Below are 27,584 nucleotides of genomic sequence, written 5' to 3' on the forward strand. Positions count from 1 at the left end.
ATCTGCCATAATGAAGTCATGCGATACACCGCGTCATTCCAAATTATTACATGCAAGAATAAGCTGATCAATTTTAATAAACCTAGTGTGGTCATGTTCTGAAATAGGTTTTTCTGGGTCAGTCTGTGCTGTAATAGCTAAAATGTCTCCTCTCTCTTTAGACATACATATTTCTAATATTCAAATAGCCTGAAAACAATTTTATGATGCACAAAAAAAATTATTACACAGTTAAAAATAATGTAAATATGACTATATTCACCACTGGACAAACTGACTGCTCAGTCTAACTTATAAAGAACCTCATCTCATTAGTTCCACTGAAAAGGAGGAACTGAAATACTCATTTGTCTACAGCTGTAAGCGACTGATTTTTTTTCAGTACATTAGAAACAAGTAATAATCTGTTCTGAGACACAAAAAGCGATCACGCTAAAGAACTTCCCTGCATGAAAACACAAATTAAATTTATTTTAAACTTTGGGCCTTGAAACAAGAAGAAAATTTAACTCCAGTTTTAGCTAATAATTAACATTTATTACATTAAAGCAATGACAAAACTCCAAAAGTAAATGAGGAAGCCTATTAAGGGATCAACTGCTCCTAGAGTTTCGGTGCCTGACATTAAATATAATGACAGCAAATGCCAACATTCTTCTGAGTGCCAGCCACACAGGTGCCCACTTACCAATCTAACTTGTGGCATTTACTGTTCCACCTTCTGCTATGAAAGTAAGTATGCTTCAACTTAAGCACAGCTCTGTTCTTCTTATCCTTACTCATCTCCTAGCCATGCAAAGCTGTCACATCAAGCATAGGCCATCACTGCCTTTGGGTCTGCTCTTCTGTTGAAATCATCACAAGCAGGAAAAAACTCCACAATGTTACAGGAGTTACAACAACCACAAGCTGAAGGTACAAAAGCTGTTTCCAATGACTGTTTGGTTTTAAGACATAGAGCAAGATTTTAATCTTTCACACTTTCTACAAATGACTACCTGTAAGAATTTTACAGCTTTGAGGGCTTCATCGTATTTACTTTTTCATATTAAGTAGTTACAGCATGACTAATAACTCTTTGAAACACTAGTCCCTTAAGTCTGACAAAATTGTCCTCACTGTGAAACTGAGAAACGCTTGCAATAAGTGGGTACAATTACTTAAAAAGACATGCACTTTTCCTGATGTCTAAGGCATTGTCTACCCTTACAAAGGCATCTTTGCTGAGCCACAGACAGGAACTGGATGCTGTAGCCCAGTTCCTACCCATTAAAACCATGTTACCCTCCATTGACTATGTAAGAACTGGCAGTTTGGAAAAGACTTGGTTCAGCTTGATTAATTGAGTCAAAATTGCAGGGCCTAGATCTTCTGCCACTGACTTCAAGGAAGAAGAAGAAAATCCTTTACAATTCAGAGGGATGGAAAAGCCTGGGAGGGTACCTTTTAAAAAGCAAACACTTTAAAACTAGAAAGACAGTTCTAATTACGTCATTTGACCATATCTGCATAATCCAAAACACTAACTACGTGGAAGCTACTCTTTACAAATAGCAAATCCAATTCCAAGAAAACAAAGGAGGCAACAAAGATTCTAACACAGAGATATATTTACTGTACAATGTGCCAAATAAATAACTCACTGTGGATGTCCACTCCATGTATATGTTTTCAAATGTTCAGAGATAGGAGTTCAATTGCTAAAGCTGAGAATATGATAAGCTAAACTAAAACTTTATGGGCTGAGAAAGAAGCAAGAAAAGAAATTATAACTGCACTTTGAGAGATTAAGTTTTTACTAGAACATGGAGAAAAATCTAACTACGCTTCCATATATGTTTATTTTTTTATATATATAAAACCTAGTACTTGTACTAGATTTTCAGTACTAGTACTGAATCTAGTACTTGTATGTATGTACGAGACAATCGTATAATTTATTACATCTCAAAGATTTTAATATAGACAGAGTTACTGTCCACAGGATTCCTTAGTTCAACTGTGGACTGGACTAGAGATTTTGGTCTAAAATACAAATAAATATATAGCTGCTGAAGATTAAATATTTCCTTTTGACAGCCCAATAGTTTCTTTGGAATTTGAGACTGCAATGTATTATTGAACATGCATGGAGACTCTCTCATGCTTCCCTACTCTTGGGCTGATTAGAGCAAATTAAATTTCACACTAAGCAGTTTGGAGGCTTTGAATGCTCCATTAGGTTTTACTAGAATCAGATAATTACTATAAAATGTTTATTTATGCAACCCTAGTGACATTTCTGGAACTAGGTATTATTATATGTTTGACAATGTGCTACTTACCCAAATTCTTAGACGTTGTTAATTAAAATTAGCATAAGAGTTTGGAGGAGAAAACAGCCAAGAATCCTTCTGGTTGGGGCTCCGTCCTACCGAGCATACCAAAGTTTTTGATAGGTTGCAACACCAAAAGAAAGGGATGCAGTGAGTTTATTTAGATTAAGCTACCTTACTGTCAGGAAATTAGGTCAAACTTGAACACTGCTCATATTATTTCAGGTGATAGTACCAAAAAAGTGCCCCATTGATCAGTCAGTGACATATTTCTAAAAAAAAATACCTTGTATTCAACAAATAAAATTATAAAATTTTTACCTATAGCTTGATTCAGTATAAACATTTCAAAGCCACTGCTTCTACCTCACACTTAAAAAGTCAATCTGTGCCTTTTCTATTTTGTGCTCTATTATAAATCTCCACTGACAAAGATTCAGGAATTGGGATTTAGCTGACAATTTTGCTGAAACCACATGTGACAGTAGAACACAGCTGCCTCCTCCCCAGCTGTGCCAGGCTGATGGGAGTTAAAAAAAAACTACACAAACTTGCTTAGTAAACCAAGCAGCCAGTTCAAATGGCAAAAAAGAGCAAATATAGTAAAGGTGACATGCTTACAGTCATTTTTAAAGCTGGAACCATATTTTAAGACACTGTTTTTTAATCTGCTCATATGCTTGTTATATGGGCAAATCAAACATCAGCATTCATGTTCTTGCCTTCTAGATGAGAAAGGGAATTTTTCAAAGAACTATTATATTTCTAGTTAAAACTAAAACTTTACAAAGTATCTCCTTATATACATGCTTCCCTTAAGGACTAGCAGAGCAGCTTAATTTTATCTGGCAATTTTTTTTTTTTTTTAATTAATGTTCCTTTGTTTTGGCAAAATGGGTTATTTAATGGTACTTTAAAAGCAATAATGAAAGCAGTTCACCGCCAGATTTACTGTGGTAAAATAACTTTTTGAGAAAGATATTAAGCATTATCAGGCATTTTCTTTCCTTTATAGAATGTCTTACTAATTCACTGTATATAACATTAAGAACTTGAATGGGACCTGACATTTCTCTGTAATTTATTCAGTTCACAAATGTATAAATGGCAGCTTGTGCATTTGCATGCAGATTTCAGCATTACATTCATATCACATCTTGTGTGCAAAACCCACCAGCAGCAAATCTCTAAATCTCCCAACAACTCAGTTATTGAAATGTGAACAAGCTAGTTCATATCTGATGTAATAAAGTATAAGAAGTACAGCAGTCTGCCTCCTAGAAAGGACATCAGACTGAACCAACTGCAAAACAATTGCAAATTTACATGCCTGTACTTTAAACATCTGCAAAATATTTCCTAAGGAAGAACATGCACATGCAAATGACTGTTGACTTTATCAAATATAATAAGAGTTGTGAAACTCAATATTATCTCAACGTTCCTTTTTAGTGGATACAAACCTGAAAGACAGGTAGGACTTCCTGGGAGGTACCAACTTCAGCTCCTACTGAAAGCAAGTATTCACTGACCTTTCCTGGTCAAGCCCAAGACTGTTTTTTTAAGTAAGAGAATTTAGAACATTCATAATCGGTTTTAAACAATTGATGCTTTTGACTAGGAACATTTGCTATGGTATGTGCTTTCCTCTTGATTTAGAAAACTGAACAAGTTAAAGAGTTTTCTTAGAGTTACCCTGTAAGGCAAGTGTTTGTAATTATATGCTGCAGCCTATGCTTTAAGATTCAGTATCTATAAAAACTACTTTTGGACAGAGTCATATTAATGCACTCAATAATTAACAGAAACAAGAGACAGAAATATTCTGGACCGCGGCAGTTGCACATCAAATTTGGGCATGGGAAAGAGGCTCAAGATAATCCAGTTAGCAATTCTCTCAGGAGAGAGGATGCCTTCAAATGTTACAGTGATTATAAACAGAAATGAAGCCATACCGCTGTCTGGACACCAGAACCATCAGCTCTGATGTTCCTCAGCTCTGAAGCTGTCTATTCTGAACGTAAATAACTTCACTCTCTACAGTGTACGTGTCAGAGCCTATAAGAGGTACTGATTGTATAAAGGCCATTATGCCCAGCTTGTCTTGTATCCTGATCATCAAATTGTCAAGCAGAAGTCAAATGGAGAAGTGCCGATTTGAAAATCATGTCCCTTAATTGCTGCCTAAATATGAACTCAGAATCCCAATATTTGGCATATGCTTTTAAAAATCTGGGTGCATATCATCGCCTGTATTATTATATGAAAAAACACCATCTGCATGGAAGACAGGATAGGGTACATAATCCTGAGGAGACACGTAGCCAGCAGTTTTGCTTTTCACATAAAGCACGTAGCGTTGCCCAAAATTGTAATTAGTCAAATTGAGCTGATATGCTTTATTGAGGCTTTATGGAGGAGTTTAGAGTGTTAGCGAAACATGCAGACTTTGTGGGGGAAGAACATGTACCAGAGATGCATACACACCCAGAGCGCTGTATGCAGTCATGGGGAGTTGGCTGGCAGGTGAGAAGGTCCCAGAAGAGTCGGGGCCCCTGGAAGCAGCAGGCGGACAGCAGGACGGCCGCAGGACTGCCACACGTGCCAGCTGGGCAGGCGGGGGTCCAGGATGCTTGAAGCAGAGAGGGAGAGCAGGCAAAGGGAGAGAGAAACAGGGAGGGACACTGAAGCAGGCAGTGCACTTGCATCTCCAGTGATTCTGTGACAGTGACAATTCCCTCCCAAATTCACGATCTTGTCTTTTTACAGGATACCAGACTTTCTAGGTAGTCCGTACCTTTTCACCGCTACACACGGCATGGGGCTCACGGTCACTGCTTTCCCCAGCTGCAGCAGGTGCCTTGCCCTGGTACTTGGCTGCTCCCCTCCCCGCCCCGTTATGCTTAAAGCAGTCTTTTTCCAGCTCTCAATGCCGCACTGCCTCAATGGCTAGTAACAGACCATCAATGAGCTGCTTATAGTTTGGGGACATCTGTTTTCAGCTTGTCTGTTGTCAAGGCCTTTCCCATCACCCCACATTTCAACTGTTCACAGTAACAACACACGCCCGGCCCCAAGCTCCAGTTCACGCAGCAAGTTCCTGCAACAAGCTGACAACAAGCCCAACAGGCCAGGACTGCGGCATCGCAAAGTCAGCCCAAAGCACACTAGCGTACGGCTGGTGGCCTGTAGGTAGCAATATCAATACTCTTCTGACTGTGCTCCTGGGCAACAACAGCATTCACACCTATATGTGACCATTCTGTAATTTCCCAGGATAATTAACATCCTCTTTCAAACTTTGGGAGGTCTTGAGCAACAGGAAAGTATGAAAAGGTATTCCCAAAAGATTATGGGGTTGCCATGGGTTTAAACTGATACCAGCCAATTTACACTTGTAACTGGCTGTAATGCACCTATGCAACAGACTATGGAAAAGCGTACATATAGTGACCATCTCTCTGCAGAAGATCGGTGCGCATCACAATTCACTTTCTCCATCAAGATCAGCAGGCAGTTGCTCACTCCTGTTGAGTCCCTAAAGTTATATTGGAAATATAAGACTAGGTATCTTCTATGTTGCCTCAGCATATAGAATCCAATCTCTGTTAGATTAAACAGCAGTTGTTGCTGCACCACTATTCTTATTAGTGCATTTAAATTTTACAGACAGATACGGAAAAAGAATATGTAGCTGCCTCAACTGCAATCTGGACATTCAGACTTAACAATCTCCTTGAGCTGCAGCCCGACCCCGTCCAGCTCCATAGGTGTGCCCCTGCTTTCCATCTGGAAGTTCTTCTGGCACTTTTTGTTGTGCTAACAGCCTGAAACATATATTAGATGGCACAATAAAAACATGAAAATATGTAACAGACACAATCCTGGAAAATCTTACAGTCCAACTATGGCCCAACAGAGAGAGCCAGAGACAGCAAGCACACCAAGGAGCAGTAAGAAAACATTATCAAATATGACCGCGGCTTTGTAAAGCTGACTGAAACAATCAGATCTTTTAACTTGTTCCATTTACAAAAGGGACATTTATAAAAGCATGTACATTTTATCATGCTTCAAGGTGCCAATAATCTGACCAATTCCATGTTGTTACCCTACCACATAGAACCATCCAGGCTTTGGCTGACATTGGTAGGTTATCCAACTATCCAAAAAGTTGGGCAAAATTAAGTTGGAAAGCTGGGTCTACCCAGTAATAGCCTCTGTAGACAAATAATTTTAAACATTGTACAATCTGTTTTGTTGAAGAGCACAGTTAAATTTTTGATACTGGACTAGCTCATAACATTCGCCTGCACACATTTACAAGCAATGTCATTTTTCTTGTGCTGTACCATGCGGACTAGGACAGCTTTGTTTAAACTCAACAGCTTCAGTTTAATTCTCTCCAACCACCTTCTATTCATCAAGGTGTAACTAGTTTGTGTCTGGGAGGGTGGGGGGTAATCAATTTATGACATTTTTACTGCAGTGTATCATATTCATAATACTTAAAGATTTTAAACGTATTTCTGCATACGTGTGAATGGAAGAACACATGCAAAAATATATACATAGGCACATGAAAACAAGGACAATGCTTATCCTACCAGGCAGACAACTATGAAATGTATATAGCAAATCTGTCTAATGTTAAGGAAACTTTTTTAATAACAAAATACAAGAAGTTAATGAGACCTTGTTTTTAGCCTAGATACAAAGTTTGTATTGCGATCATATACATTCTACGAAGCCACCTGTCCTTCCTCACAGACCTCTTTGCTACAGCATTGCAGCCCCTTAATACTGAGTATCTTAGGCCACATGTATTCCCAATATGCTGGGACAGAAGGAAAAGCCACTGTAAGAACAGTGTGTATCAGTTAGATATAACGCATTAACTGAAGTTTGTTCTTTTGAGTGCAACAACCTGCTGGAACCAGGTGTACCAATTTCAGGGCCACTGCTGAGGTCCAAATTGGCAGAAAGCAGCTCTAACTCCAGCAAACAGGATAACAGCTCCTTGCAGCTTCCCTCCCTCCCCGCAGCCTCTGCCTTAGAGGAGGGGGAATGCAGCACAAGTAGTTCAATAGAGCTAAGAAAGGTAAATTTAAAAAAAAATTGCTGAAACCATCTAAAATGAGTAAGACCACTTAAATATTTTTATCAGCTATAAAATGAATAAAAATCTATGCAAAAAAAGCCCCACAACACCAGACCTTGGGAATGAATAAGAAAGCATAAATAGGCACAACTGCTTATCTTGTCATCAAACTAGAAAGATGGACAATTGCTTCTGAAGCTAATGAGAGAAATGAAAGTATAGACAGATCAATTAAAAAGGAAGAAGTACCATCATAATTAATTCACTAGGCATGTCAGAAGAGCAGACAACAGAATTCTTGTATTGGAATTCAGTTTGTTTAAAATACAATGGCTTAGTGTCCTGCCATCACTTTTACACAGCTGTCTAGGTTGATTTGTTCTTTGCAAATGGATATTAAAAAAAAGGTGAATCCTTCACAGAAAAGGCCTTTGAAACAGCAAATGCAAATGATGTGGGCATCCTCCTCCCCCCCCACCCCTCAGCAAAACAAAGGAATTCTGAAGTAGAGCACAACACCCACGGCTCTGACCTGTCAGGTGCTGCTTCCACTCACCTTAGCAGAGCTAAAGGTTCCTTCACCAGAATTAAACATTTCAGAAATGTGTTATAAATAACAGTTTGAAAGCATTTAATTAAACAATTCAATAATATAAAACAAAGGTAGAATAAAAAAAAAAAAAAAAAGAAAATGTCACTACTTGGACTTAATTGACTGAAAAGGCTGATGTTAGATTATATGGCACTGAATGACCTGGGCAGGAAATGGGTATATTCAAGACTATGCCTTCACTTAACTAAAGTAATTAGTACAAGTATTCACAGTGTACTTCAAGTGCCATAATACTCAATTTTAGTGATTCTGATTTCTTCTAATTAACATATACAGGCAAATGAATCTAAAACTGCAAGCATAAACATTACTTGCTCACTGATCCACTATCACACTGCTAACAGATCACTCTTAACCAAGTTCTATCAGTTTTTTTGATTATACACATTATTAGACAAGTCTCGTTTCATTTACTCTCTAAACAGCTAAGTTTTATTACAGTCAGAGCTAAGTAAAGTTTGCAGGAGTCTTGCTGTCTTACTTGTTCTTTCACCCATGTAAGCAGAGCAATTAATGAAAAATAATTAAACACTTGGTCTAAAGCTACATCACATAAAGGACTTTGCTGGCTAGAACTGATGTCAAGTTACTGACAGCAGTAGTATCATTAAAAAAATGCAGTTAAACAATTTCCTCCAAAGGAATTCAGCCACATAAAAATAGCTGCTGGATTCTCAGCCTCACAAGTCAGTGCTTCTCTGCGGCTTCAGCAGGGCAACCTCGGCTGCCAACAGCTGAATTCTCTGCTGTTGTAATGAGAGGTGTTGAAATACAGAAGCTGTTTCCTGGACACCAATCTACACTCGAGGTATGGGATGAAGAAGGAAGCACAATGCTTCATGAAAACTGAAACAGGAAAGACAGGCAACAAAGAAGGCAGGGGAGTTTGCCCTCAGTGTATGGAGGGAGCTACTCTATGGAACAGACACCAGGTTTGTTGCGCTTTTGAGTCAGAATCAGAGGAGAGATCACCCACTAAGAGTGGGGTTTTGCTGCAGACCACCTAACAGGGGCAAAGATGTGGATTCGGTCTTCTATAAGCAACTTGAAGAAGTCTCCAGATCACAGATGCTGGCTCTTATGTGAGACTAACCTCCCTGACATCTGCTGACAGCAATCCAGGAGGGAGTCTGGGACAACTTCTTGACACAGGTGGGCCAACCAGGGCCCACTCTCCTAGTCCTGCTAGTCACAAACATAGAAGTGCTAGGGGACATGTTAATCCCTGGCAGCCTTGGCTGTAGCAGCTATCAACATGGAGTTCAAGATCCTGAGGGGAGTAAGGAAGGCAGATAGCAGATCTGGGACCTCAGGACAGCAGATTGGCTTATTCAGGGAACTGGTATATAGGATCCTGTGGGAGGCAGCTCAGAAAGGCAAAAGGTTGAGAGAGTTGACATGTCTTCAAAGACAAGCTCCTCCTAACACAAGAATGGTCCTTCCTGATATGGGGGGGGTGGAGGTGGGTGGGTGTAGAAAAAAAAAATAGTAGTAGACTATCAGGAGAAGAATGACTTGGCTAAACGAGGAACTCATGCCTGAGTACTGATGGAAAAAGAACATAAAAGGGAGATGGAAACAAAGATGGACTTGGAAGGAAGAATATTGAAAAAGTACCTGGGCATGCAGGGCTGCTGTCAGAAAAACCAAAGCTCACTGAGGGCTGAAACTAGCAAAGGGCATGATAGGCAGCAAAAGCTTCTACTACTATTTTAGCAATGAAATAATAAACAAAGAAATACAGGCCCACTGTTGAGTGAGGCAACGACAAGTGACAGGTACTCAGTGCTTCTTTTGCCTGTCTTCACTAAACTGTTCTCCCAGAGTTAGAGGAGCAGAGGAAATATCAATAGTGGAAGAGGATTTAGCCAAGTATCTCCTAAAAAGTTTCAACCCAAGCAAGTCCATGGGACCTGATGGGCTGCATCCAAGAGTACCAAGAGAACTGGCTGATGTCACTGTGAGGTACCTCTCTATAAAAATCAAAAGATTGTGGAGTAAGGATGTTACAAGTCTAGATGAGTGGAGAACTAGATGGGTGAAAAACTAGCCAGACTGTTGGGCTCAAAGAGTATTGGTTAATGGAACAATATGGGAAGTTGTCATAAAACAAAACAGAAGGTTCCAACTTGATGTGAGAAAAAACACTTTTAGAAATAAATTTCCTGAGTTTTAGAAAAATGCAGTGAAACAAACACATTATCCAATCAACAATATTTTGCATTTTGCAGATTACCATTTTTGCCATATTAAGTTATGGTGCACTAACTTAATGCACACAATGTCTTCAGAAGTAAGTCTTTCATTATCATGGTGTATCTAGGTGTTAAGTATTGAGTTTATAGAAATTATTTTCAGTAACACAGTTGCACTATAAGGTATTGCTTAAAATTCTTGATTATGTACCACAATATTAGCGTTACCAGGAATAGATATCCTATTCTTGATTATGTAATCAAGAAAAACTTCTGAAAATAATATTCAGAGTACAAACTACTTTTAATCAGCAGCTAAATACCACGATACCGGCACTGATTACTTCGTTGCTCTAATGACATCTATAATGGATTCCAAGTGCTGTGCCTGATTGCTTCCCAGCTGATCAGGATTCTGTTCATCACTTCTAGCTGCTGGAATTCTGAGATTTCTTGGAGTTCCTTTACAAAAGGCTTCCACATTGCTTCAGCTAAATGGATACAGTGCACGCTTTAAAACAGTCATCATAAACTAGTACTCCATGATGAAACATATTAAGAGAAGAGAGGAAGATGTGGGGTTTGCCCCCGCCTTTTTATTGACAGGCATTGATCATAAAGCAGTATAATCCAAAGAACTTGATAGACACTGGCCAATGGATTGTAAAATATAGCTGAACTTCAATTGATTATAGCCTTCTTCAGTAACCATGCTGCAATAGTAACTGTGATACACTTTCATCAATGCTGTTTTCAGTTTTAATATAGACGATATACACAAGTGATATAAAAGGCAATCTGAGACATTAAATAAGATACATGTACAAGCCAAATTCACAATTGTTAAACTTAAATCAATGTCTTGTCTCATGTTAAAAATGAATTTTTAATCGTTCCTTTTATTGAACTAACACGATAAGGGAATTGACACAGTAATTATTCTTGGAGAGTCTCCTCAGTGGAGAAGTATGAAATGATTGCGGTACCATACTATTACAGGCATGCATTACATAGGTCTAAACATCCTTGGCTAGAACAGTGAAAATACTTACATTACTCCAGAAAAAGAAATATTACTACTGGTCTTCAATTCTGTAAACATTTATATGTTCAAATTATCTGAAAAGCTATTTGCTATAAAAATTCTTAGATTCTCTGTTTGCTCTTTTTCATTAGTATAGTATTGCCAAAAGACAACTTACAATTTCAAATTTTTGTTGTAACAAATAATGAAAGTGCTGGCAAATTTCAATATACTGTTTTTTTGAAATGGAACACTGTCTAAAATTTTTTTAAGAGTTTAATCAGTTGCTGACAGCTTTTCACCTCATTGTGTCTTCACTTTAAGTTAGAATTGTTTAAATGGATAATGTAAAGAAGTATGAAGTCTCAAGCACAGTATTAGCACTGGAATTAGTGGAGAGAGACTTGTGCCATATGACAAGTGGAATATAATGGCTCCTGCTTTCTATCTGAGTCATAAATGGTGCAGAAATACACTAGCGGTTCAAACACACACCCATGTAAGAGAAGAAATTTAAGAATTCATTCCTCTGTGAGAAGGAAGTCACCTCAATCCCTAGAGTATAGCATGGAACGTGGCAGAAAACTTGAGAATGTGACTGCAGTACTTCCAAGTTTTCCAAAAACTTTCACTGCAAAGTCTTCATTTCTAACATCAGAGGATTTCTATTTTGATAAAAGAATATGCAGCAAATAAGTTGTTGTAAGGCCAACATCTTGGCTTCTTAATGCCAATGTCTTGCAATGTCTCATACAGTAACAGCTATTAATAAGCCAAACCAAAGAAATTGTCAATAAGTATCTGAAGATATTTTAAAAACAGGCTGTGAGTTGTCTTGCTTTAAAGAATCTTTTCTTTAAGTTTTCTTTAACTCTTTTTGTATTTTGAAGGAGTTTCTATTCCAGAAGCTAAGTAAACGGGAGGAAAAGGTAGGAAAAAAATCCTTTGAAAACCCTATTATTTCACTTCCAAAATACAAATTCATACAGTTTAAAGTGTTGTTTCAAGTTCTTTTAAACACATAGATTTAGATTTATCTTCTATGAAATATTCTTCTGACTGCATTTCTGTCTCCCTTGCTGTATCATACATCTCCCTGCCCTTCTAGGCAAGTAGTCAGAGTGTTAATCCACAGGTATCTGTACCGTAGAGCAATTCACTTTTATCTCTCTCATCAGTTTAGACAGAAAGACAAATGGCTGACTGTAAAATTGTACTTACCTGTACAATTGTGAAATTGTACTTATATCTTTACCAACTCACGGAACAGCAAGCCATTTGTATAAAATACAAAGGCAGTAATGAAATAAGTAATTGTGCCAGTTGAATATTCTAAAATTCCTTTTAGTAGCACATTTCCTTAACTACTTTATATAAGTACATGATAACACAGGCTTGCAAAGTACTAACATAATTTCAATCAACAAGAAATTATTAGATGAATTAAATATGGTGGCTCAAGTGAGGTAATAATAGAATCATAGAATCATTTAGGCTAGAAAAGACCCTTAAGATCATTGAGTAATGAACTGCTCTTTCTTGCAGTTTCTTGGAAATTGCACTAGGCAGCTTCAATACTTATACAATGCACAGCACATACATCGCACAATGTAAGTGATCTCAGCCATACAATCCGTTCAGTTTCTTTTACATGTTTGTTAGCAAAATGAATATATGATAATGTTTTGCAAAACCCTAACAGGTTTGTATTTAAAATATTACCAAAGTCTGAGACATACACTGGTAAAAGGGACAATAATGACTACAGAGATCCATTACTAGGAAAAAAACCCCAAAACTAAACTATAAAAACTGCCACACACCAGACTGACTTATTGTATCTAGCCATTTAGTACCCAGTGGAAGTCAGAAGACTGCTGGCTTTCTGTAGGTCGCACTTACTCTCTATCAACAGAAAAGCCTTAGAATAGTGTTGTTTAAAGTCAGTATAGACAAAAGTAATCAGAACTTGGCATTGTTTTATGAGCCTTTGAGAAATATCTAGGTAAAATGAAATTAACTTAGCTTCCTGGATTATTTAAATTTGTGAGTGAAAGATCCATTTTAATAGGATGTAGAACACCTATTATTTGTCCTGAATTTTATTCCTCTTACAAGGGATACTGAAGATAACATATTTGGAACACTTACACAAATTAGAAGTCTTAATTGAAATACTTATTAAAACTCCGCTATAGGAAGGCCAGATGATTCTTAAGAAGAGAATATTTTATGATTCTGGGTTAAACCTGTACTTCCAAAATTAATGGAAGAACATAAACCAATAAAACAACTGCATAATGGCAGACTTTATATTATGATCAAGCTACTGAGGTGTTACACAGTAGATTCGATCAAGCTTAAATGTGTTGGTTTTTACACTTTTCCATTCTATCACTAAAATCGTGTTCTGTTCAAAGTCTGTAGCCTATAAATAATGTCAGTCAATTTGACAGCTCAGGTTTTAAAATCCATTTTGCAGGACACCGAAGGACTTAGTGAAAGGTCTCTAACACGCTCAAAACCTTGCTGTGCAAAGATGAGCTGGGATGCACCACCTCAGGTGCAAGCGGAGTGCAAAGCAGAGCGTAGCATGAAGCACACAGGACTCTCTTTGCAGGCTCACTCGGTAGATTGTCTGCTGTCAGCTACATAGCTAAGGCTTTCTAGAGCTCTGCTTCTTATCAAGGCTAGGAAATAAAGACACTGTGCTTAGATCTGCTTTTCAGATCACTTGTCAACTGGTAACTTCAGTTTTTCTTTCACTTCCGATAAGAGTATTTATCTTCTTAAAATAGAAATATTACCAGTCTGTTTTAAAGTTATAACTGTCAAACTTTGTAATCCACCTTTCTAGATGGTCTGTTATTCTTCCTCTGGCTGTACACAGACACATACTGATCTCTAAGTCCCACAGCAACAGGACCAAATGCTAAAACTTGAATTTGCTGACTTTTAGCATTTTAAGAATTTAAATATTGAAGCAGTTGAATTTATTAAGCATTAGAAAGCCAAAGAATTCTCTGAGCCTCACCCACTTTAGGTACTCAATAAGCCATAGCTATTTTTTTTCTTTTCTTGGCATTGTTTCTCCCCAATGGCTAGGGTCCCTATTTGTCTTCTCAAAGCAATTTGTTTAGAAGAAAGAATTTTCATGTGTGTTCTTAGGGCTTTTATTTCAAAGAAAATTTCCTCAGGCCCACTGAAAAGAAAGCAACTAATTAACAAAAGTACACCCCTAAAATGAATGATACAGGAATTCAGTTGAAGAAATCAGAATGTCTCAAGAATTATCTACAAAGCACATTTTTTTCCCCAAATACCAAAACAGTAGCATACCAAATCCTATGAAAGAATATTGTGAAGTCAAGGAAATTAAATTAGCCTTGTTGCCAATCTGAAATACAAAGAAAATGGAGTTACGATCCCCATTCTACACTTTTAATTGCCTTACCTGGCATTCCATGGATAAGGTCTCCGCACAACACAAAGAACTTGGGTTTAGGGTTTAGTTTGTTAATGGCCTGCACTGCTTGCTCTGCTAATTTGATTTCTTCTCCCCATTCATCATCTCCATTGTTTGTGTCTCCAACTGCCCAAGCTTTCATCAGTCCAAATTGAGGATCTGCTCCTTGGATGAAGTAGAAGGGGCCCCTCCATTGGTACTCATCATCTAAGAAGAAAAAAAAGAGGGGGTGGGGGGAAGGGGCAGGGGAAGTTAAGCACTAGAGAAACTTTTATAAAGAGAATGAAGTTTTCCATGCATCATTAAACTTATTGCTCTTCACCTAAGTAAGTCGAGGCTGCTTCAATGAAAGTACAGAATTCTGTAATCATTCACATAAGACAACTATAAAGGCAGAAGTACAAAATTTTCCTCTAATGGGTAGCTGCAATAAAGGAAAGTATATTAATCTAACTATACCACATGGTAATTACAGACTGATTAGAGGAAAAGTATGTGAAGGATTCAGCAAATAGTGCTGGAAATTACAAGACTACAATATAGCACAAGTGTATAATGTTAGATTTCAGTTGATTCTTTTAAGACTCCAATTATTGCTTCTTTAATTAACAAGTTAAACATACACAACACATTACACATTTTATGGTTCCAGTAGACTTGTCCTTAAATTATTAAGGAGTTAAATGCTTTTTTTTCTTATGCTTTTAGAGGGAAGTTGTATGTAGCACATTCATTGGAGTTAGAACTGAAGCCACTCAACAGGACCAAGGTTAGCAAACACAAAATGCAGCAACATAAGAATTAGCAGCAACAATGAAAATCCTAATTTAGAACTGCCACAAGAGCTCCCAAGACCTATGATAAAAAGGTGAGACCTCAGAAATAAATTTCCATTGGTAGAGTCAGTGCAGACAGATAGTACAACAGAATTTGTACTGCTACAATTTTATTGTTATTATAGTATCAGAGAAGTAAGTATACAAGTACCACATAAGAAGCATGATACATAAGACTACAAGCACATTAAGAAAAAAATATCTCAACACCAGGCAAATAAAGTAACAGTTGGCTATAAATTAAAAACAAAAATGGTATCCTGTTTCCTAGACTTAAGTCTCAAGTTGGAATTAAAATACAAACACAAATACACTGTGGTTTCTCCAGCTGTCCAAATGCATTCATTTGCAACCTGAATATTTCAGTTTTGGCAGCTGTATTTGGCTTAATACATTTAGTGTTATTGTTGTTTTTTTTTTAAACAGCATTTAAACTGTTAAAAACTCAGACTACATCAATCTATAGTTGAACCTAAAAAAAAAAAAAAAAAGATACAGCAAATTATTTCAGATTAAAATATAATCCTTAAATATACTTCCATGTTATGTAGTCTGATCCGAAATACAGTATGAGGCAAAACTAATCTTCCAATAACAGTGCATAAACAAGTAGCATGTCCACTGCATGGATTTACTTTCGGTTTTCTTTTAAGTGATCTAGAACTGGAGCTTCTTCCTTTGCAAGAAGAGGGGTATGTTTCTTTGAAGGAAGGTTAGAAAACAGAGCTCATTAATTTCATCCATTGCACCACAGATATGTATAGGCTGGGGTGAGAGAGAATGAATGTGGGCAACCCCCACTGTTTATAATCTTTGCTGTGGCATCAGATCATTTTGCCAAGTGCAAGCTTCTACATTTTAGTTAAAGTAACACCTAATTTCTAAACAAAATTATTTATAATCTGTTAACATTGTCTGTTAATTCATATCAGCATTGCCTTGTTCTAAATAATAATCACATATTTTATATAGAAACACTTAGCCATTTATTAGCTTTTAATTCTGAAATGAAGTTAAACTTTTCCAATTAGTTCCAGTAAGTTTCCAACTTATTTAGACAATTGAAATGATCCATCTATCCATGAGTTTGCAATAGAGCCCATATGGAACCAGCTGAATGACACAAAGTAATTTAGGTTTTTATTTTGTCTTGCATGGCAAAATATGACTGCCTTAAAAACCAGCTTGCGTGTTGCATCAAAGGCATTGTTTGTGCCAAGAAATCAACTCAGAGTTTTTATAAGTGGAAAGCTATAGCAAAAGAATGAGTTAAGGAAGCTTGCATCAGAAATCCTTCATGACTTACACAAAATAAAACTGAAAAGGGAAAGTCTGAAACAGGAACTTGTTTTGGAGGAGTGGCACAATCCTCAAAACTCATTAAATGGGAAAAAAGCTCAAATCTTTGAACAACATGGTAGGATTTTTAACACCTGTCCCTTTTCCAGCAACTCGGTACACTGTACTGAGCATCATTGCTCATCAATGCTGAGCAAAATCTACTTGTTTTGTAGTGATTAATCTGAAGCCAGTAATTTTTACCATAGTAGCCTTAGTAAAATATAGAGACATTTATCTATGTATTTTTACAGGAACTACTTAGAAAAGACAGCTAGTCTTTTTTTAAAAGACTGTGTTTCAGTGATGGACATACTGCGTTTCCCTTTCCAGAGGCCCAGGGATGGTGTCTGGCGGCCAAAGGCAGCTGGAGCACCTGCAGCAGCCCAGGTAGCTGTCAGGCAGCCTGGCTGGCACAGGCAGCAGGACTGGACCAGGTCCCAGGTAACAGGGAGCTTCATCTATAACGCTTGAACAGAGGGAAGTCTGGCAAGCAGACAATGCACTGTCAGGGAGCGTGCAGAGCTGATGCAAAACAGGTTGCAAAGCCAGACCAGGGGCTATTCTAATATATGCTTCATGGATATTTTTTTTCCTGCCTTATGTTCCTGCCAAGATAGTAGCTCTCTAGGTTTTAAGTACCTGAATGTTTCCAAGACTGTGCACAGATGCTCTGGTTTGAGTGGGTGAATGATGGTCATGTGAGGCAGAGAGAGAGACACTGATAAGATGAATTTGAAAAGAGAAGTTTAGTACACAGACAGAATCAAGAAGTGGCAGAAGAAAGGAGAAACAGAAGATGCAGGGGTGGAGGTGAAGAAGAGTGGGGAGAAAAGGAAAGAGATAGGAGGTGAAAAGTGAAAGGAACTGAAAATGATGCAGAGGTATATGCTATATTCTTCCATAGGAAAGAAAAAGATAAAATGAAGAAAGCAAAGCAGGGACAACAGAAAAGATCCAGGAATCAGGGCTACATAAATAACATTTACTTAAAATGTTAGTTTAATTATCAGGTCTTAGTCAAATAAATTAGTCAACAGCTATTTTTGTGGTATTTGATAACTTATCAAATAGTTACCAAAAAAATAACAGTAAGGTTGAATAAATATTTCCTCCTTTGTCTTCTTATTTGATCACTCCAACTAGAAAACCTATTTAAAAACAAATAAACCTAGTACTTAAACCAAATTTCATTATCTTAGTACTTATCAAGTGGTACTTACTGATTTAGTTTAGTACTTACAGATTTTGTTCCCCCAAAAACATAAGAATATATGGGAACAGAATAATATACAGACACTCAGTTTCAACTTAAAACTTGAGCCTTTGTTTATCAGGAATGTGTTTCAATTACCATAAAGTACTATAAATACAAGCAGAATATCATGAAGAGAGCTGCATTGGTACACAACCACTGGTGCAAACTTGCACCTGCACCGACTCTAAAGCCTGTTCCGGGTTCAGCTCATCCAGGAAATAATGCTTAATTGCCCTCACTGGTCTGTCTGCAGAGGTTTAATGCAAGCTTTTCCTTATCTGTGCAAGGCATAATACCAGTCCAGCTAAAGTTTAAAGTGTTGCAACTAGTGCAATTTGGCTAACTTTGCTTAAAACTCCAGGAAACATGCCTGTACAAAGTGCTCTTTCAACAGACCAATATGGTAAGAGGGTAGCAACGAGAAACAGAATGTAAAAGCCTCTTCCACGACCACAGATAGATCCAGAAGTCTTTTGCCCAACAATTAAATGACTTATCAACGGACTGTGTTCAGATAATTACTAACAAAACTTCTGTACCCTACTTCTCTCCCTCACCAGCTGCTTGTTAGCACCCTCAAGCAGAACAGGTACTGTAGGCCATGCAAACGAACCATGTCTGCTTAAGCAGTAAGTCAGGCACCACAAAAAATTGTTTGAACAATTTTTTGGACTTTGCACTGAATCACAAGAAGAGTGCTCAGACAAATCATTCTGTTGCTATGCTAGGGGAATGCCAAAGTCTGGCAGAGGGTTAGTAACAGCACTGGGCACAAGTGGTGGGAGGGGGAACAGCTGTTTTTGCAGTGATCATCTAGCCATGATCCAGGTCCTAGACGTTACTCCATAAGGTTTCAATTAAATAGCATGTACAGTTGCTATCTTCCCTTCAAATGGAACAAGCAATGACTTTTATGGGAATGACATCAAAGGCATTCTTCTCGCTAGGAGTTTCAATTTTCAAGCCTTTAGATGAGCTATGCAGTTGTATTAGACAAAGTGCATGCTAGGTAAAGCAACAGAAGATTAGGATTCGATTAATAAAATTTTTTCTCTGCCTTCTCCCTTGCATCACAAAATTGAGCAGAGCTGAGAACCCCTGCAAATTGGCTCTTCACCCCTATGAGCATAGAGGCTTTTTGCAACCTCCTGAATTTACCACAGCAATAAGAAAATGCAAATACCAGACAGATTTCAGATTTCTCAGATAACTGATGTACGTATGTCCTGGTTTCAGCTGGGATAGAGTTAATTTTCTTTCTAGTAGCTGCTATAGTGTTATGACTTGGATTCAATATAAGAGTAATGATGATAGCAACAACTGAAAACATCAGTGTGTTAAGTAGTGTTTAGACTAAGTCAAGGATTTTTCAGCTTCTCGTGTCCAGCCAGCAAGGCTGGAGGGGCACAAGAAGTTGGGAGGGGACACAGCCAGGACAGCTGACCCCAACTGACCAAAGGGATATTCCATACCACGTGATGTCATGCCCAGTATATAAACTGGGGGGAGCTGGCCGGGTGGGGCAGATCACTGCTCGGGAACTAACTGGGCATCGGTCAGTCAGTGGTGAGCAATTGCATTGTGCATCACTTGTTTTGTATATTCTAATTCTTTTTTTATTATTATTATTATTGCCATTTTATTATTATTACTACCATTATTATTTTCTTCCTTTCTGTCTTAAACTGTCTTTATCTCAACCCACGAGTTATATTTCCCCAATTCTCTCCCCATCCCACTGCTGGGGGTGGGGCAGGAAGTGAGTGAGCAGCCGCGTGGTGCTCAGTTGCTGGCTGGGGTTAAACCACGACAACATACAGTTTCCATTTCTGAAGGACAAAAAATATCTGTGGAGCTGCTTTTACACAGTAAGCCACACAAAACTCCTATTCCAAATCCGTTTTATTCCCAGGCCTCCTTAAGAGCTGCACAGCTGATCACCACGGAGGAAGTCCAACTTCAGAACATGTTGTTATGCCTCAGTTTCAATAGCTTCCCACTCTTTTTCTGCTCCCATGCATGCCAAAGTACGGAGAGAGGATCAATGCAGTGTATTTTTAGTAGCATAGGCTGAAAAATGGTGCCAGCTTCTAATTTTATCTAAGGATTAATTCTGTGAAGGGCCAAAGTAGTCAGCAGCAATTCACAAGAGAAAACCTCAGCCATGTATTGTGATCACGCACAAAAAGACACTTCAAGGACCTAGGTGGGATTTAAGCCAAACCTTACCATTTATAGAGGATAATAGCTAATATCTTGCCCTGTCTTTATTTCTTCCCCTTTAGGTTTTCCTAATTTCTCCTCCCTTTTCTTCCCCCCTCTCTGAGGATCACAAATATATAGAGATTGCACATATAAACCACTGCAAGCTGGCCTCAGACAGCCATGTAGTACTGGTGGGATTTCCACTATTTCCCTAGTGGGACTTTTTTTAAATTACATTGTTTGGTTTCAACTGTATATTGGTTTTATTCTTCCTCTACACTCTACAGAACTTCATGAAAACAAATTAGTTATGAAAAGTTACTCCTGTCCATAATCTCTCTCTATACACTATTGTATCAGAGGAGAATAGACATGGACACATGCCTAGTGCTTGCTCAGTATATCATGGGCAGTAATAAATATGAAAAATGCCCCCATTCTCACATTGGGTTTGCCAAGGGAATTAATTTCACTTCTCTGAAAGATCACAAAATAGCAAATACAGGTACATGGTTCCCTGCCTGAGCTGTCTCTGCCTACAAAGCGTGTCTGCGACTCTCTTTCTAGGTAAAATTGGACAAGAAGCACAACCTTGGTTTTCTAAAGAAGGAAGGAAAGAAAATGAAATCTTTTTAAGTGAAGGCAGTATTTATATATCACAAACAACACAAAAGGCAAAAACTTTTTCCTTGCAATTGTTCTGCAGTTCACCTTTAAAGGAAATTGTTTTAATTCCTCTCAGTCCTGGAATAGCTTGAAAAACAATAAAGGACTTGCACTAAATCCTTAGTAATTCCTTGTTTAATATTGAAACATTATCAATAATTATGGCTTCAAAAACACCATTGTTATTGTCTGTATGTCCAAATACAAAAGATTTCAATCTAATGAAATATGCATTCCTTTCAGCTATATTTTCCATGTGTACCTTAGAGACTACCAAAGATATGACTATTCTGATACGACTGTTCTGATGAATGACCGAGGCAACCTATTATGGAAGGTGCAATTTTATGCATCAGGGAAAAAACCCCTTCAAAACAGGTATCAAAATCCATTTTTCAGAGAGCAAATAAAACCCTTTAAAAGAGTAATTATTGTAGAAATTATATACGGTGAGCCTAAACTACAGAGCTAATGTCAGTAGAAACACTGACATAATACAGTTTCTCAAATAAATTAGGCAGTGCTACTGTTTTTAAAATATATACTTTTAAACTTCTTAGATAACTATCAAGGTAGGAAATTCCCCCTCAGATACAGTTTATTTGTACTGAGGGCTACAGAATGCTAAACTCTAGTCATGCCTTTATGCCCACCCCCAAATTTAACATGTAAACTCATTACAGAAACTTTACAGCCCAAGACTGTAGGTGTGAAGGGGGGTGGCTTGCATAATGACAAGGTGAAGTCACAGAAAGTTGCTCAAAACCCACGTAAAAATTTGCCTAATTCATATGAGAGTTGGAGACAGTATTGGGAATGGAATATGCTAGCTGGGAAGCAGTTCTGATCAGTGCTCAAAAATATTACTGTTGAAGAGCTCTAGAACAGTAATCATAATGTGCCAAGATCCAACACTCGTGAAAGCAAGAAAAAATAAGAAATCAACTGTGGCTGTACTAAATTCCAAAGGAAGGCGAATTATATGTAATTACGGTGCTTTTAAAAGTGCAAAAATCCTTGAAGGCAGCGTGGAAACTATTCAGACACTATCCCAGAGTGTCACACCATACGCACAGCATTTACTAAGAACTTCAGAAACCAAAAAGAATCCAGACTGACTAAACAACATAAACAGCAGCCATAAGGACGCTAGTAAGAGCAGGACAGCATCCTTCAAAAAGCTAAAGCATCCAAATAAAGAAAACAGGGAAGATTTTATACACTGGAAAGTGAGATACGAGAGTCCAATAAGTCAAGCTAGAAAAAGTGAAGAGGAATTTTTACAGCCCTTTTTAGAGGAATAAGGAGCAAGTAGCTTGCCAGACACTCACTAAGGCTAACAGATGTTCCAGATGTGCAACATGCACCCAAAGATAAAGGCAGAGCAGAAAAAAACCAATGTAAAATTTTGTATCCATGTTTATTGTGAAGGAACTTGTGAAGATCTAATGCCAGAATTCTCCCTTAGCGGCAATGCATCGGATCTGTCTCAAATCAAAATACCAGTAGATGATTCAACAAATAGACACGAACAATAACAAACCACTCAGATTAGGTGGCATCCACAGAACTCAAAAGTAAAAAACAGCTAACCCCCATGGAGTTACCTCTTGCTTAAAACTGCCTTTGTACCAGAGGAGCAGGAAGATGGCCACCATCACACCTGCATTTAAAAGGGTTTTCCAAGCAGTCTGGTAACTACTGACTGCAAAACTGGCATCAGTACAGGCAGGTTAATGAAAACTGTAACAAAGACAGAAACTACTGCACTTAACTGATTCTTCAGAAAGAGTAATGGATAGCTTTTACACAGACAAGGAAAATCCACTTGATACCATCTCCAAGAGGTGTCTGACAGTTACTCATCAAAGACTCTTAAGGAAGCCAAGCTGTCTTGAAATATGAAAGTCTTTGCATGCATAAAAAACTGTTAAGAAAAAAAAAAGAACAAGACACACAGATCCCACCTGAATCCGTACTGGGACAGATACTGTTCAACAGATTCAAAACAATCTGTAACAGCAACTGAATAAGGAGGAAATGAAATTTGCTAAAACTAAGCCATTTGGCAGCATGAGAATAAGGCCTGGTTGTGAAGAACTGGGGAGACACTTCATTACGCAGTGACAATTCAAGAAAGCAGATGAACTGCAATGTAGAAAAGTGCAGGATAGCGCACACGGGAAAAACACCACTAACTTCATATAATCAATGATAGTTCTAACAAGTGCTACAAAGAAAAGTCAGCTCAACATTCAGTAATGGCAAAAAAAGCAGAGATAGGAAAGGAATAGAGAAGAGAGCAAATAAAAAACAAGAGAAACAACTGATTAAACTTAAAGAGTTTGGAAAAGATTGGTGAGGGAGGCATGACAGAGGAACATAAAAACACATGTGGAAATGAGAACATGAGTATGCAATGCTGGTTATCCTCCTCTTCCAGATAAAGGTTTTGGAACCATCAGCTAAAACTAGCAAAACACAGGTTCAAAACAGAGACATTTCTCAAACAGTTAAGCTGATGGTACTATCACTTGTTTAGTTACTTGAAAAAAGTGCTCTATGTACTTTCAGAGAAATTCTTTGCACAGCATGCTACTGGCATACTTGGGACAAAAACCCAACCCAAACCAAAAAAACCCCATGACTTTTTAGAAGTGGTGAAGACAGAATTTACCCAAATATATGGTCCTGTTTCTTCACTAAAATACTAACAAAAGTAGTAGACATCTGAAGCATAATTTCACATGGGTAGAAAAGACAGACAATTTATTAAAAAAGTAAAGCCAAAGCAAACAGAGGTATCTTGCCAATAAAATAGGGTATTTATGCACTGTTTGCTACTATGCTCCATTGATTACATGTATAATTTAGATCCCTAACCTTGACCTTCTGATTCACACATGTCACATATCAAGAGTAGATTAGAGCAGGTTACAGGTATAACCTCCACATAATGCGAAAGCAGACTGAGCAAATTACTATTAGGGAATAGGGTATGGAAGAGTGATTTTGCAGAAAGAATAGTAAGAAAAAAAAGGAAATTAAGCTCTCAATGTTGACTCTCAAATTTTAAAACGAAACAGTGTGCCAAGCCATAGCAGTGGTAGTAAATATTTTGTGTAGCTACCTGTTTAACAGAAGGAGTGAAACCTAAGGACTGAGGAAAACAACAAAACACAGATACCTGATTTTCATCTTAAACTGCAAGAAACTTTTCCTCAGTTTTATCAGTCCTTGGTTCTGTTTTTTTCCAATCATTTAATTACTAAAAGGTTGTGTTGAACTTTAACCTCTTAAGAAAGAGCTAAGTAAACTATTGACAAAGAAACATTGTACCCAAAGATGGTAACTGTACTATCATAGCCTAAAAAGTCCTGAACAAGATTAAAAACAACCAGTTGGTAACAAACAAGGACACTTCAGGAGAAAGAAACAGACCTGGAAAGCTGATAACCCAAATCACGTTTTTTTCTTCCATGTTTAAGGCAATTTTCAAGAAGTACTTACATGAAGCTTTTGTTCAGAAATTTTTACACTGCCGTTGAACACTCCTTTTGTTACAATTTCACTATACAGTTGATATAACTAGATGGCTTGTCTGCCATCTGTCCCCTCAACAAATGCTAGGCATTCTGTTCCAAACCAACCACACCATCTGCAATTAATAGGTTGCCAGAATGACTGTATACATATACTTCACGTGCTCAGAGTTGGTGATTTTTCTTTATTTGGCAACAAGCAAAGCCAAATATTTCCAATGTAACCCAAGAAAATACCACAAAATTGTTGGGATTGAATAGGCTTGCCCACCTCACCAAACCAATACAATTTGTAATTTATAAACAAATACAAGGAAATAAAATACCTTCCATGCATAGCAATAGGAAAAGATTTCTTAACACAGAGCTAGTTATGCACCTGAAAAACCTAGGCATACTGCAGAATCTCCATCCTTGGGAGAATTTTACAAACAGGTGAGATACAGACAGATGTTCAACATAATCCTCTGTTGGTCCAGCCACAAGGCAAGAACCAGCAGTCCGCAGGTGGCTGCCATCTTTGGCTTGGCAGTGGCCTCATCACCTTATTCACCTGGGAGGAGGCAAGTCTAGAAGCATGTCTCCTATGGAGCAGATTTATACTCAGGCACTACTGGTGTCAGATATAGAAAATCCTGTGGTAGATTAGAAAGTCCTGTTTTAAATTAAGTTAGTTAACCAAGATCATTCTGATCTTTTCTAGTCTTCCTGTTTAATGGTGCCTCACCTGGAGCACCAATTCTGACCATTTCTGTTCTTCCTGATTGATCGTGCATCCCTCTTGGCAGGAAACGAATCATTGACCTGATACGGAGCGACTTAGCCATCAAAGTGAGGAGGGGATACCTTCTCAAATGACCACCAAAGACCACTGGAGACCCCTGTGCATGCAGAGAAGGCATCTGATGTATGTATCATGGTTATGTAATCCTATGCATATGCATTAGATAGTTTGAATATGTACTAGGTAGGAGTAGTTTAATAAATTAGATGCAATTGTTACTGTATAAAAGGGACGCACCTGATGAATCTGGTGTGCTTGATTTGTGGAAAGTCCACCAAGCACCCTTTGCAGAATAAAGCAATATCTCTCCTCAGTGTGTGAGATTGGTCTATTGCACAGCGGGTAACAAACCCTCTTTTAGGGCAACACTACCAGCCGAGGGGGTTAATGGTGCCGTTTCTGCACAGCGTGGAAGCGCCAGGGGAGGAACTAGCTGCTGACGTCTACCCTGAGAGAGGCTGAAGCACCTTGAAGAAACTGGGATCTTATCCAGTTGCATCCGTTATGGTACACCTGCCTTTCACTTAAGTAACGTAAACGACGAGCTACCCGTAACCTGTTAGGTCACCTCTATAGGTACTAACACATGACAGCATAGTGCCAGCACCAACAGTGTCCCAAGCTACCGAGATCAGGTTTAGCAGCACTGGGAAGCATTTTAACACGAATCTGGCGTTGGACACCACCAGCATCTTCTCCAGGGGAGCCGGAGCCACCCACGCTGCGGACAGGACCGCGGGGCAAACGCTTCAAGGCGCCTCTGCCCTCCAACTAACGTGGTCACAAACTTCGGAGGCTTCGGGCGCGCCCCGGCGCAGCAGGAGGGCAGCGGGCTGCCGCAGCTCCGCCTTCGGCCGAGCCCCCGCCGCGCGGCAGCAGCCCCCCAAGCGGGGGGCTCCCTATAACGAGCCTCCTGGCGCCGGTAGACGGCCCGCGGCCCTGTCCCAGTCCCTCCGAGCGCCTGCCCTACGTCTCCCCCCCCCGCCCCGGCACTCAGCGCTCCTCCCGCTGCCGCCGGGGAAAGCCCCGGGCCTCCCTTCCGCACGCCCCACCCGCACTACCCGCTCGGCTGCGCGGCGGGGAAGAGAGCCCGCCGGCACCCGCAGCCTTATGCCGAGGTTCCGCCCGGCGCTCCCGCCGCGGCGCGTACCTTGGCGGAAGGCGGTCAGAGTCCTGCCCCGGGCTTTCAGAAACACGTCCCCCTCCGCCGCCATAGCTCCCGCCCGCCGTGCGGCCGCTGCCGGCAGCCGCCACCTGGCCCCGGGTCGGCGAGGGGGCGGCACCGCCTCCGCCGGGGGCGGTGCCTGGGCGCGGGCGGGAGAAGCTCCGCCGGAGGGGAAGCTGGGCCTGAGCGCGGCCGGTAGCGGGGGGGTGGTCAGGCAGCTGCGTAGGGAGAGGGTCCCCGGGGAGAGAGGCGGGGGCACGGCCCCGGGGTGGCTCCCCGGCGCCGCCGCGTTCGGGAGGCGGCGGGGGCCGGTTGGGGCGAGGGGTGGCGCGGCGACATGGCGGCCGCGGGCGGGCTGGCTTGGCTGGCTTGCGGTGTTCGCGGGCGAGAGCGCAGCCTCCGGGAGCGGAGCCTGCCCCCCAAATGCGCAGGCTTTTAAATGAATAATAATAATAAAAAAAGTAATAGATTGCCTTCGTTTTCAACTTTTTCCTAACCGGTGTCATCTAAAAGCATTGGCAGCCTTCCTCTGTACCTTGAAGGGATGTTCTCCAGGTCGGATTTCCTCTTAGCGCTAATTGCACTCACAAAGTTAGACATCACCAACAACTGCTCTTTGAAAAAGAGAAGAAACAAAGTTACACGGAAAAGGCAAAGGCAGAGCGTCTGCCCCGCTGCCTGCTCTCGCTGACCCCAGCCTGGCTGCCTCCGGTCTGGCCCTGCGTTGCCCACGGCCTTGCCCATGGCTGTGGGCAGCTACCACGGCCCACGCGGCTTCCATTTGTCTCAGCACCAGGCTACACAGTCAGGTAATAACAGAAATACATTAATAACTGAAATAACCCTTGCAAGGCAATGTTTTCTTAATCTTTTTCTGGACTGGAGTCCCTTTTTGACCTAGCAATACAGGAAGGATGACATGGTTGCGATTTCCCTGTCGAACAGCTGGGACCCCGTTATTCTGCATTGTGTGACATGCAGAGTTCTGAGTGCCTCTTTATTTGTCTTGTGAAATCTGTAGTGAAGCACTAGATAAGGTTCCCGTTATCAACTAATACGCATTCCTATGGCTGGAT

At 39.6% G+C, this 27,584-nt stretch overlaps 1 protein-coding gene across 1 annotated transcript in view; it reads right to left on the minus strand.

Annotated features, from left to right (window-relative positions):
* Nucleotides 1–26,678, minus strand: part of CPPED1 (calcineurin like phosphoesterase domain containing 1) — a 52,011-nt gene extending 25,333 nt beyond the window's left edge. The window contains exons 1-2 of the mRNA XM_075058564.1: nucleotides 26,494–26,678; nucleotides 14,703–14,921 (exon numbers count right to left, since the gene is read on the minus strand). Of these exons, the coding sequence (XP_074914665.1) occupies nucleotides 14,703–14,921; nucleotides 26,494–26,557 (283 nt within the window). The 5' untranslated portion in view covers nucleotides 26,558–26,678. The remainder of the gene's footprint in view (nucleotides 1–14,702; nucleotides 14,922–26,493) is intronic.
* Nucleotides 26,679–27,584: the final 906 nt, after the last annotated feature.

Source organism: Buteo buteo, chromosome 27 (genome assembly GCF_964188355.1).
Source record: "Buteo buteo chromosome 27, bButBut1.hap1.1, whole genome shotgun sequence".
Lineage (NCBI taxonomy): Eukaryota > Metazoa > Chordata > Aves > Accipitriformes > Accipitridae > Buteo > Buteo buteo.